The 13,263-nt window shown below is 44.9% G+C and overlaps 1 protein-coding gene across 2 annotated transcripts in view; it reads right to left on the bottom strand.

Annotated features, from left to right (window-relative positions):
• The window catches only part of LHCGR (luteinizing hormone/choriogonadotropin receptor), a 71,743-nt gene extending 60,722 nt beyond the window's left edge, over nucleotides 1–11,021 (bottom strand). For both annotated transcript variants that reach the window (XM_055399421.2, XM_055399424.2), the window contains exon 1: nucleotides 10,823–11,021. In XM_055399421.2, the coding sequence (XP_055255396.2) occupies nucleotides 10,823–10,986 (164 nt within the window). In that variant the 5' untranslated portion in view covers nucleotides 10,987–11,021. The remainder of the gene's footprint in view (nucleotides 1–10,822) is intronic.
• Between the last annotated feature and the right edge of the window lie 2,242 nt (nucleotides 11,022–13,263).

Below are 13,263 nucleotides of genomic sequence, written 5' to 3'. Positions count from 1 at the left end.
TTGGTGATGAACAGGGAGGCCTGGCGTGCTGTGGTTCATGGGGTCGCAAAGAGTCAGACACAACTGAGCGACTGAACTGAACTGAAATATTATTTCATGTTTTTGAACCTCTTAAAATGTGGTTATTGAAAATTAAAATGACACTTGTGACTACCATATTTCTACTGGACAGTGCCTCCCTAGACAAATCAGACTGTCGTGTTTCCTGAATTTGCCTGTTGTCCTGCCTTCATTCACACTGTGTCTGCCACCTGGCACATCCGCCTTCTCTGCTGGCCAGATTCTGCCCTTGGTTAAGGTCTGTCTCGGGTGCTGTGTACTTTATGGAATGTGTCTTCATCACCATTTGCATGTGCTTTCTCTCTGGACGGCAGCACGGTGGGAAAGTGACCGTATGGATTCAGGAGCCAGACTGCCGGGGTGCATTTCACATGTATAAAGTGATGATGATACAGACTTGTGAGATTCAGTAAGAAAATGTTTATGTAATATTAATACAGCATCTCTCACAAGATTAGAGCTCAATAAGTACTTTTAATTCCCAGCTGCTTGCTGTGAAGGGTTCAAGCTACCCCAGCCATGCATCATGACAACTCTACCTCCTTGCTGGGGATGGGGTAGGGTGGACTAAGTACTTTGGAATGGATTCTTCTATTTGTCCAACCCTTATGTCGACAAAGTGCCTGTGACTTGTCTCCAACTCTTTACTCTGCTGATTATACGTAGGACAACTGAGAGAGAGGGTGGACATTCCCACTTGGTGCCTTTCCATTGAGCTCAGGTATTCCTTATAGACTGTGTCTGATAGCCTTTTAAAAAAAATGATAAGGAAATGATAAAAAACAACCTTCCATTAAATAGTTCAACTCTAGGGAGCCACTCTGCAGAGTTCTCATTTGCTCATTGGTTCTAAAAAGTGTGGTCAGTTGCAACTCTCCCACTGTAGAGTACAATTTGAGGACTCTTCTATAAGACACTTTGCAAAGTACCCAAGAAGCTTGAGGAGTTTATGAATTACAATGTGAACCAAGAGTTTCAAGAAGATTCCCTGGGTAATGGATTTTCCAAGTCATTTGTACAACAACTAAATTAAAAATGTAAAGCCTCAGAGAAAAGTGGTCAACACATCTAAGTCCTTACTCAAGACCCATCTAAAGTTTTCTAAAGACACAAAGCAAAATCTCTACCCCCAAACTCGAATTCTTCTAGCAATAATATAACATGACAAGAATAACTCTGGTAAATAAAACTACATGTTGAATCTTCCCCAGGGAAGGTGTGCATTTTCTGTAATGATTTCTCAGAAATATTTCTTAGAAGCAGAGAACATTATGTTGTCAGGGCAGTCACATTGCAGCTATGCTTCAGGAGCCTCTTTCATTACAAGCTTCTGTTTCCAGACACTTTTTTATTCCAGCCTGTGAAAGCTGGTTGCAACTGATATACTACATGCTTTTAATTAATTTGATGGAATGGGTTTGAATTGCCTGAAATTATTGGCAAGTGTACCTTCCCTTTTCACTAGCTTCTCAGATCTGGTAGACACCAGATTGTGTGGTTGCCCGGTTCAAAAAGGCCCCTTCTCTGGAAGCATCTCGGTGCTGCTTGCAACAGTGTGGAAGCATCTCATTGTCTGTGCTCTGGTCTCAGCAGTGGGATGGGGCACTATCAGATTCTCCCTCTAGGAATTTGAAACTTGTGATAGGTCTTTGGAGCTGATTCATTACAAAGGTGGAATCTAGAGAAAAGTTCCCTGACCTCTTGCTGCTAAAATGCCAAATTCTTTCTGGATCTTGCTCACATCCTTCTAGCCCCTTATTCTTCTGTTAAGTTAATCTCTTATGATTAAATCTGTCAGAGTTGATTTCTGGGGCCTGAAAACAAGAAAAGTCTTCATCAGAACCACACCCACTGTTTCCAGGGGAGGTCATCCACTCTCCACTGATGATCCATAACACAGATGGGGCACATGCTTGGTGGTCCATGAGAGAGCAGAAGGCTTTGAACAGTGATGGCCCTGGTGGCCTTACTAAGCTGGTTTCAAAGGCCAGGATGGAGCCTGTGGGATAACCATGTTAACCACTGCCCCTGCAGAGAGTGAGGCTTAAAGAGCTACAGTTCAACAGTCCTTTCACCAAGGTGTCTTTGTTACTCTGGCTAGAGGGGACAGAATCTTTCTCTGAAATGTCACTAGACTGTGTGTGTAACCTTCATCTGGCTTTTATCACCTTCTGCATTTCCGTCAGTTATCTGAGAATGAGTCCTCTCCCGCCTATGGCTGGAAGACTCTAAACCTACGGGGCAGGGGCTGGTCTGTGGATCTGTGCATCGCCCTATACATGTTAATACCTAGTTCCTGAGTGGTCAGCAAGTCTGACCTGAAGGTTTTCTATGTGTCCAGCCTCAGGCTTAGGGAAGGGGAAAGGACCCAGAATAGGCCTGGATGCTCTAGCTGGACAGGTAGGACTGGCCCAGTGGAATGATAGAAAACAGAGTATAATCACATAGTACATGACATGTTTGAGAGGCAGCTCAGCAGGTGCTGAAAAGACCAGCATATATGAGTTCCAGGCAATAATGAGCTCTGGTATTTCAGGATTCTAACTTATTTACCTTCCAGGCTGAGAAGACCCCGTGGGTCATTTTCTCTAATTAACACCTCACAGGAGCAAAACTAGTCCATCAGGCTTCCCCCTTGGATGACAGATATTTACTGTTCAACTTCATATACAGGCTGTGGGTTTTTCAGGTCTTCTCTGCATCATCAGATTATTACAATAATCCTTTTGCAGCTATGGAAAACCTTTATTTCCAAGTACTTTTGGCCCTGCTGTCTCGGTTATCTTCACCACAGTCGACCCCACTCAGGGGTAAGAATCATGATGCCCCTTTTACAGACAGCACAGAGGTTTTCTTGCTGTCCTCAGCCCACATTGCAAATTAGGGAAAGGGGGACCTGGTGCTAGAACTCACGTCTGCCTGGCCTATGTCCTGTTGATCAATTCAGATAATTTGGGGGAGGTGCTGGGCCTTACCCTGTCGTACCAGGGTGTCTTCACCCCTGTGGGCTCAGAAAGTCTCTCTACTGCTGCTCCTGAGGTAGAATTATGAACCCAGGAATCACCTCATTTTATCAGCATCAAGGACAAATTTAACAGCAGCAAGGGATAAAGCTTTCCTCCTGAAAGTTGAGTTTTACTTGGAGATTGGACTTTTCTGACTCTGGCTCAGGTGGCATTCAAGACTCGTGGTTCAGGGCCACCAGAGAACAGCTGTGAGTGGTGTGCAGCATGGAGGGGGCAGCATCTCCTAGTGAGGCAGAAGCTGAGAGTAAATGAGGACCATGTGGGGAAGCAGCTAGAAGCTTCCCACTAAGTCAGGGAGCCCACCTGCCTGGTGGGTGGGATTATTTTAATTTCCTTCTTAAAAAAAAAAAAAGAACTGGTGTAAAATTGTTAAAATCTGCATTAAATGTGATTTTTTTGCACACTAAGGGGAGCTGCCAGAATGGAACACATATGTTCCCATGGAGCCAGCCCTCTTGGGTCTGGTTGGAGAGCAGCAGGGCCTCTCTCCACCACCATGACCCACTGGCTTTAAAATTCCATGTGTAAGATCAAAGTTACACATGGCCAAGACACTGTCTGGTGCAGCCAACCTGGGAGATTATATTTTGAAAAGAAAGCTTTTGTGTCTCATTTTTTAAGACACGAAAAGAAGCCAAATTGAGGAGATTAGAAAGAAGGTAGAGGTAGGTAAAGGAGCAGAACTGGGGCCCTGAATTAATCTAACACACTGCTTTTGAAATAAGAAAAAGGATAATGTAAAGAAAATCCAAGGAATTATTGCTCTGCAAAGGGAAGGCTGGATCGAATGCCAAAGGGATCTGTATGTGGAGCTTTTTGGCTCCACACTTCCACTGAGATTCTGGGAGCTCTGCTGCTTGCATTTTAGTGTCCTTCTAGGGCCCATCATTCACTTTCCCCAAAAGAATGATTTCTAAACTAATAAAATCTGGCCCTTGCAAAGCTTCTCCCAGGGAGTCTGTTTATAGGCACAGCCAGGTTTAAGAATTGTCTTGAAGATAATAACTGGGAGAGCTGAGTCAGAACTGAAGTTCAAGATCAACCTCTATCTTGGGCCTTTCTTTCTTCCTGTTTTTGTGGGAGTAAGGTAGGAAGGTGGAACATGAGCTTTAAGAATTGAGATTTTTTTTTTTTGGGTCTGGTTCAGGTGCAGGGAAGTTGAAGGTAGGGCCAAGCTGTCTTACTTGAAAGAGTTTAGTAAGCTTCCCTCTGTCTTATGGACTCTTACCTGGTGCCCTGATCCAGGAACCAATAGATCTCAATTCACGTTGCCCTGGTGATTGTTTTGTTTTCATGGGTCCTGGGCTGGGGATTGATTTTTTTCTAGTGAATGAGTTAAAACAAATTGACAACAAAAATTAGAACAATCTATGGGACTGTTGGGATATACTATCAATAATATAGGTAAGCTTCCAGTCTTGCTTCTCTGGATGGTCCTTTTAAAGGCCAGATTGGGGTAGCCTGCAAAATCTGGGACCTGGATGTTGATATAATAGAAAGAACCCCCTCTGATATCCATAGCACCTCACCTTCCCATTTTCTAGGATGGAGATATTTTTTTCATTTATTCATTTTCTTAAATTGGAGGATAATTGCTTTATAGTGTTGTGTTGATTTCTGTCACATAACAGTGTGAATCAGCCATAAATATACGTATGTCTCCTCCCTCCTGAACCTTCCTGCCACCCCACATCCCACCCCACCCCAACCTTCTAGGTTGTCACAGAGCACTGGGTTGAGCTCCCTGCATTATACGGTCACTTCTCACTAGCTATCTGTTTGCATATGGTAATGTATGTTTCAGTGCTGCTCTCTCAATTCATCCCACTCTCTCCCTCCCCGCTGTGTCCACAAGTCTGTTTTCTATGTCTGCGTCTCTATCCCTGCTTTGTAAATAGGTCCATCAGTACCATATTTCTAGATTCCATATATATGCATTGATATATGATGTTTGATTTTCTCTGTCTGACTTACTTCACTCCTTATAATAGGCTCTAGATTCATCCACGTCACTAGGACTGATTCAGATTTGTTCCTTTTTATGGCTGAGTAGTATTCCATTGTATATATGTACCATAACTCTATCCATTCATCCACAGGTGGATAGCTACATTGTTTCCATGTCCTAGCTATTGTAAATAGTGCTGCAATAAATATTGGGGTACATGTGTCTTTTAAAATTATTGTTTTATCAGGGTATATGCCTAGTGGTGGGATTGCTAGATCATATGGTAGTTTTATTCCTAGTTTTTTTTTTTTAACAAGTCTCTAGGATGGAGATTTTAAAGTAACAGTTAGGAGTGGTACATGCTTTCCTTTTGCACTGGTTCATTGTTCCTGTTCAGCTCAATTTGATCATCATATAGCTCAACAACACTTTAATCATACTACCTGTGAGCTTTTGGAAATCCTGAGTTGAATAAGACCCTTTCAGGTGCTGCTCAATTTAGCACAATGATTCAAAACCATGGTGGGGTAAGGTGGGGACTCCCACTCCCTGCCCCAACACACACTCTCACCAGGGGTATTTGACTAATATCTAGAGAAACTTTTGTTTGTCATCATCTGAGAGGGTAGTGCTACTGGCATGTAGCAGGTGAGGACAGGGATGTGGCCTGACACCCTACAGTGTACCAAATAGCTGCCCACAACAAATGCTTATCTGGCCCCAGAGAACAGCTGTGCTGACGCTGAGGAAGCCTGCTCTTGCAGAGGAGGTACACGTGGAATAAACAGTTTATATGGGAGATATGCAAAAGCAGATGTAGGTACAAGGTATCAAAGCAAGTGTGTGTATATGGGAGAGAAGGGCCATGGGGAAAACTTGTTGGGAAGTGACTTCAAATCATGATTTTTATTTAATGCCTTTGTAATCAACTATCCAAAATGACTTTGAAAGTTTAATAGTCGAAAACTACATATTGGGAATTTATTTTTTCTTTTTGCACAACTCTGGGTAATGTAATCAAATATTCCTGATAACTTTATATTTCCCCTTACAAAAAAAATTTCCCCAAAGAACCAGGGAGAGGCACAAAAAGGGAAGGATACATTCAGACTTATTCTTGGCTTCTCAGCAAGGAGATCTCCAGTTCACTCTCAGCTGCGCTTCTCTTTCACCTGGACGCTCCTTTCCTTCTCTCCAAGGTTGAGCCTCATAACCCTTAGTTCATGACACCTTCCCTTGGAGATTTCAGCGCATAGGGAGTGGTCTATTTCCTGAACTCCTCAGAGCCTCCTTGCCTACACTTCTCCTGGGTGTGAGTGTGTTTCTGCCTAGACTGTGGGCTCCATTGTATATACCTCTACAGCATAGAACATGCTCTGGATCCCGGTTTACACTCAAGGTAGGAGAAGGAGAAAGACATTCAGGAAAGATGTTCAGAAAATTAACATCCTCCTGTGACACTGGACTGACAGATACAGCACATTTTCTCCTTCTAAAGTCTCTGGATTGTGTCTTATTATAAAGTCTAAAAGTTTAATCTCTGTTTAGTAGGCACAACATGCAAAAAATAAACTGTCATTATTATTATTAGCATTTTCTTACTAACAGATTTTTCAGAAGCTGTTTCCATATCAAGCAGACCAACCTTTCGGTTGTCATAGAGACAAAGATCTTTATATAACCATAGGCAAGGTGAGACTTTTTTTTTTTCTCTTTCTCTCCTTCTACTTGTCTGGAACTAATAAGAAAAGGAAAAGGAAATGTTTTAAATTAATTCTTTTAGATTTATTTTCTCCAGTTAAATAAGTGAACACGTGGGAGGCTTTTTTTTTTTTTTGTATTACATTTTAGATTTTAAATACTTACGTTTTTAATAAAATACTGTTGGGCTAGAAAGATCTGAACAACAGAATGATGCCATTTTCAAAATTTGCAAGCAGTGGGCTTATTAATGATAAGCAATTATTATCTATGTTCCTTTTTTTTTTTTTTAAACCAAATAGTGGACTTCAGATGGAAGTCTTATAAGGCAGGACTACCAAGGCCTTAAATGATTGAAACATAGACTAGCATCTACTGATGGACCAGTGATGAATTCTAAGGTGCTCTGTGGTACTCATTTGTCCAACCCCCAGAATTGAGAGAGCCACCCTTCACTCCACAGAATCAGACCCTGTGGATGACTTAGTGTAAGACTGCATCCTTCTGATCCTTTATCTCATAATTTCAATTCTCTTCTTTTTATGAACTCCCAGTAACTTGTTATTCGTGTCATCTTCTGTCTCATAATTACTGTTTACCACTTCATTCATCATTAAGAAAAGAGGATTTCAGCATGAACCCATTCACTTTTTCTTTCCTTTGCCTCAGTGTTAAATTACACCTTTATCCATCTGTCTTCTTCCCTCAGGACTCAGAAGTATCCATTTTAAGAATTACCCCTTCCCCTTTGATCTGATGCCTTCCTCCCATTCACACTGACATCTTATACCATCATTTCTTGCATCTTCAATCTGTCCTTCTCCATAGATTCCTTCCTCTACTCCTTTTTGAAGACAAGACCAGAAAAATAAAACAAAAAACTTTTCTTAATCATGTTTATTTTTCCATATGTCTCAGACTTTGAGGTTTTAATCTGATCACAACTGCCTTTTTTTTTTTGCAATAAACAGGTATTGTCTATGTATGTGTGTGTGTGCTGGAGTGGATGTTGGAGGAGACGGAGAAGAGAAGTTTATGGCACACAGAAGTTCTAAACATTCTTCTTGCTTTCCAGAAGATCATATCCTCCATGGAGAGCAACTGGGACTTCCCAGGTGGCTCTAGTTGTAGAACCCGCCTGCCAATGCAGGAGATGCAAAAGATATGGTGTTCGATCCCTGGGTTGGGAAGATCCCTTGGAGTAGGAAATGGGCAACCCACTCCAGTATTCTTACCTGGAAAATTCCATGGACAGTGGATTCTGGTGGACTGAAGTCCACGAGGTCGCAAGAGTTGGACATGACTGAGCGACTGAGCGCTGGCGAGCAATACCTCGATGCTCAAACTCTAGCATCTATCAGAATCTCTCAGGGAGGTTGTTCAAATGCAGACTGCTGGACTATACCCTCGGAGTTTCTGATGTAGTAGACTGGGGCTGAGGCCTTAGAGCATGCATTTCTAACATTTTCCAGGTGATGTTTATGCTGCTGGTTTGAGGAACACTGTCTTAAAGAAGCTACACTCCTGTTAATTCTTATGCAACTCTCTTGTCACATGCATGTTTAAATCACCTTATCATGCTGAGACACTTATCCCCTTTTGGCCTTTATAGGCTTCACCTCCATAGGGTTCTCCCTTGAAGGATAAAGTCATCTCTCAGTTATCTGATCCTCGGGAAGCCTGGCCTTGTGAGGGTCAGAGTGTGTGCTGAACTAAGGGGTTTAAAAGTCTAGGAGAAGCTGTTGCTGGCGTGTATGACAAAATAGTGCATGTGAAGGGAGGAAGGTCAAGGATTCTGTAGCATTCCCCAGGGATGGTAAGGGCTTCAGAGCCTGGGCGGTTGGCTGCTTTTGGGGAATGCGACGAGGACTAGCCAGCCCCGGCATGCTAACAGTGCTTATGCTGTGCCCGCTTCCCACCTTCATCCCCAAACCCAGTCAACCTTATAAATCCTTCTGAGGGGTTCGAGGCTTCTCTAAACTGTGCTGTTGGGGCAGTGAGAGAATCTGTTGAGTTTTAGTCTTTTCACTTCAGCCTATTCCAGGGAAGAGGGACTACCGTCCTGAGACCAGTGTGGATGTGGCAGCAGGAATGGTTGAGAGAGCTCAGTGAAAAGCTGAATCTGAAAGGAGCTGGGACTTGACTCTCTCATTTCTTTCTTCCACCAGGAGGTTCTCTGTCACTTCAGTCATGTCTGACTCTTTACAACCCTATGGTCTGTAGTCCGCTGGGCTCCTCTGTCCACGAGATTTTCCAGGCAAGAATACTGGAGAGGGTTGCCACACCCCACTCCAGGGAATCTTCCTGAACCAAGGATCAAACCCATGACTCCTGTGTCTCCTGCGGGTGGATTCTTTACCACTGAGCCATTAAGGAAACCCACAGGAGGTTCTGTACTCAATGCCAGTTTGGCAAAACTGAGAACTTTTTTTTCTTTTTCTTTTTGGAAGGGGTAATTTTCTTACAAAAACGAGAAAATATTAACAGCAAGTTAAGTCCTATCCTTGCACCTCAGTAGTTGTGGGACCTTGGGGAGGTTTTCTACCTCTTTGGATCTCAGTTTCTTATAACCTGTATGATAAGCAATGCGTGAGTGAGAAAGGCGGTGTTAGTGGCACAGTCATCCATAAAAGCAAGATGGGAGGCTTATCAGGGAAGGACAAGGGCTGGGACTTGGAAGGCAGTGTCCATGGATTTATTTATTGATTGAAACAAATTCTATCAGCATGGTCCTTACCTTCAGGGAATTGAGCTGACAAGATAATTAATGGAAACCAATTAATATAAACTCTTCAACCTTTACACTGTATCTCTCAACCACAAATATTCTCCAAAGGCCACTAACTCTTCCAGAGGAGAAGCTCAGCCCCTCAAGGGCCTGGAGGGGCTGAGCTTTGAAGTGGGCTCCTCACAGACTTCTAGGAGCCCATGGAAATGGGGTGGGGGGATCTCTTTCCTCCGCCAGCATGGAATTCCATCACAGCTATTTGTTAGAACAGAACCAAGACCTCTACCAGCCTGGTGCCTTTGGTATGCTTTTATAGTCCTCTTCTTTCTCTTTCCTTTTCACTTTTATCACATCCACCAAGATGTAATTTATATACAATACAATTCACCCATTTTAATTGTACAATGCAATGTTTTTAGTTTGCTCAGGGAGTTGTGCAACCATGACCACCATTGAATTTTAGATAATTTTCATCCGCTCAAAAAGCAACAGCCATTAGCAGTCACTGGGGCCTTCACTCCAACTGGATGGCTACGAATCTCCTTTTTGTTTATCTGGACATGTCATATAAATAGAACCAAGTACCTTGTGCTATCTTTTTCCCAAATTGAAAAAGTCTGCTGACACTCTGATACACTTGTACCAAAGGCCTTCCTTTCCGCTTTACCCCATCAGTCTTTACCCTAGCTTCCGCTCCCTGGCTGCCAATGTGTCCAGGTCCCTAAGGGGTGGTGGTGTGCCAGAGCTGGGACTCAGGGCCTCTCACTGATTAGGCAACCAGATTGAAATGCAAGCACATCTGGTCAGATAACCAGACTGAAACCCAAGTACACGTGAGGCTGGGGGTGGAGCAGTGGTTGGTATGCTCCCAGAGTTGTAGGTGGTCCTGGTGGGCCAGCAGACCCCATTGAGTGACCAGGTCATCTCTGGCCATCAGGTCTAAGCACTCCATTTCTAGAGGACCACAGGGTACCAGAACTCACAGGAACCTTCGCCAGCCTGGATGGCCCAAGGCTCAAAGACCACGCAAGACTTCTCGTGTCTGATGCCCCGTCCCCTTTCAGCAGTTGCAGGGAGAGGCCTTCCCACGTGGCCTGTGGGCAGTTCCACGCCCCTGGCCACGGTCCCAACCAGGGCGAAAGAGGGGGTCTGGGGCCGCCAGGGGCTGGAGGGTGCACGGGGCCCAGGCGCGGGAGAGGGTGGCAAAGACAGCTCCCAAGCTTGGGCTTCTCATCACCCTGAGAGGCGGTGGAGTTCGACAGACGCCGCGTCTTTCTCCAAGCATCCAGGTAAAGGGGGTCAAAGAGCAGGGAGGCCAGGCGGCCGGAGGGTGGCTGGGCGGGGGCGCCGCGTACTCACAGTCGGCTGAGGCCGGGCCTCGGGCCGGGGCAGCGAAGGGCGCCGTCGGGCGGGCAGCTGCAGGGCTCGGGGCAGGGCGCCGGGCGCAGCGCCCAGAGCAACGGCGCTGGCGGCGGCAGCAGCAGCGCCAGCAGCAGCCGCAGCGCGAGGGCCGGCCGTCCCATGACCGCAGCTTGAGCGCCGGCTCCTGCCGCAGGGCGGCCCCTGCCCGGGCAGCCACAAGTGCGCCCGCGCCCCTCGGCCCGCCCCTGGCCCGCCCTCCCGCCGCCCCCGCCCCGCCCCCGGTGGGCCCCCGCGGCTGAGTCTCGGGCTCCCCCGACTCGCGACAGTGGCCAGAGGCTCCCCATCACCTCCTTTCTGCTCTGTTCCCTGTCCATCTGCAAGCGGCCCTAGGTACAGGAGGCAGCGTGTGGAAATGGAGAATGCTTTAGATAAGGGAAGAGGACGGAGTTCTGAATTCTCCTGGCTCTGCTGTAACTATGGGTGAAGTCCAGGGAGAACCTCTCATTTCATCTGTGAGGGGGGCAGACTGATAGTCCATACCAGCTCTGTCCACTTCAGAAGCGGGGAAAGTGCTGAGCTCAGAGGCTTCTCCTCCTGTCTTTCATTCAGCCTCCAAATCTGTTCCCCCTTTCTCCCACCAACGCCCTCATCCTATAGTTAATCTGTGTCCTCCCAACATCCCCAGTAATGTCTCTCTATTTCCCTCAGTAGTAACCACTTTCCTCCTTGTAGTATAGGCATTTGAGTGTGTGCTCTATCTTCACTATAGATTGTGAAGTCCAGTTCAGGTTTATTTTATATTTCTGGTTTCTACATGGCAATTCCTCAGTAAAGATTTGCTGAATGAATGAAACTGCTATAATAATGAACAGCAGCTGCCCAGTGGGAGGCCCAGGATAGGCTAGACCCTGCGACAGGCTCTCTTCCTCACATCATGTCTAAGTTTCACCATAAGCAGGAAGGGTGTTTGCAACGAGCAAAGTGATGTCCTAAGAGGTGACGTGACTTCCTTGAAGTCACACATCTCTTAAGTGGTGGAAACGTGTTTGAACTCATGTCTATCACCCTCTTTATCTTGCCAATAAAGAAAATTGAGTGTATGATCTGCATACCAAGGACTTGGAAAGGAGACGTTTTATGGTTAACTGCCATGATGTAAAATTTTCCCTATTTAATTTCATCATTAGAACCCTTGACCTTTCCTCTTTTCTAGGACTCTGTTTGGACTCTGAAAAGAGGTCGACTTTGAGAGCTGGGAAGATGTCTGAGACTACAGACAGGAAATAAAAGAACGGAGTTCTTTCTGACTTGAAGCTAACTCTCAAGGTCAGACTGGCGAAGTCACTAATCTGCATCTCTTGTGAGTCTCTTGCTGAGGAAGGTAGCTTTTTTTTTTTTTTTTAATTAAAAAAATCCTTTGGCTTTGGCCACATTGTGCTGGATGGCATGAAGAAACAAAGCTTCTATCTATAATACTGGGTCCCTCTCTTTACTGCTTACCTTGTCTCCTCACCCTTTCATACTACTGTATATACTATTCATTTACCTGGAATGATTTTCTCCTCCTTTCCATATTCTATTAGGTAAACTTCTGGCTGTCCTTCAAAATTCAGCCCAAAGTAATTTCTACCATAACACCTTCTTGAACCCAACCTAGCTGAGTAGTTGTACCCATAGCACTTGATCTTATAGCCCATGATATAACACTCTGTAAGATCCCCTGGAGAAGGGAAATGGCAACCCACTCCAATATGCTTGCCTGGGAAATCCCATGGACAGAGAACCTGGTGAACTACAGTCCATGGGGTCACAAAACAGTCAAACATGACTTAGTGACTAAACAACAACAACGACAACACTTATTGCTTTAGTTTTGCTTCCCCCTGACTATTCATCTTAGTATTGTTAGGACATATCATACTTTCTAGCTCCTAGTAGGTGCTGCTCAGTATATGTCTGCTGAATAACAGAATGAATAAATGAAACCCAAGCACGAATCTAGAGTAGATGTTTAGTAGATAATCTGAGATGAGCTTAACAGACTTGCTTGATTAAATCTCAACCATTATGGATCTATCTGGTAAGTACAAAGTATGCTCATGTCTGGGGCTTCCCAGGAGGCACTAGTGGTAAAGAAGCTGCCTGCCAATGCAGGAGATGGAAGAGATGTGAGTCCTGGGTTGGGAAGATTCCCTTGGAGGAGGGCATGGCAACCCACTCCAGTTTTCTCGCCTGGGAAATCCCATGGACAGAGGAGCCTGACGGCTACAGTCTACAGAATCACACAGAGTCAGAATGACTGAAACGACTTAGCAAGCATGCATGAACTGATGACTACTTTGAGATCACATTTCCTCTCTTGTAATTTGCCAGATATTGGTAAGGGAGTTGGGGTAGCACTGGATTTTTCAAAGGTTTCCACCATGTAGCCTGAATTA

Source organism: Moschus berezovskii, chromosome 11 (assembly GCF_049115385.1).
Source record: "Moschus berezovskii isolate FMDL1 chromosome 11, NW_MosBer_1.0, whole genome shotgun sequence".
In the NCBI taxonomy this organism is placed as follows: domain Eukaryota; kingdom Metazoa; phylum Chordata; class Mammalia; order Artiodactyla; family Moschidae; genus Moschus; species Moschus berezovskii.
This window is presented reverse-complemented; position numbering and strand designations above follow the sequence as displayed.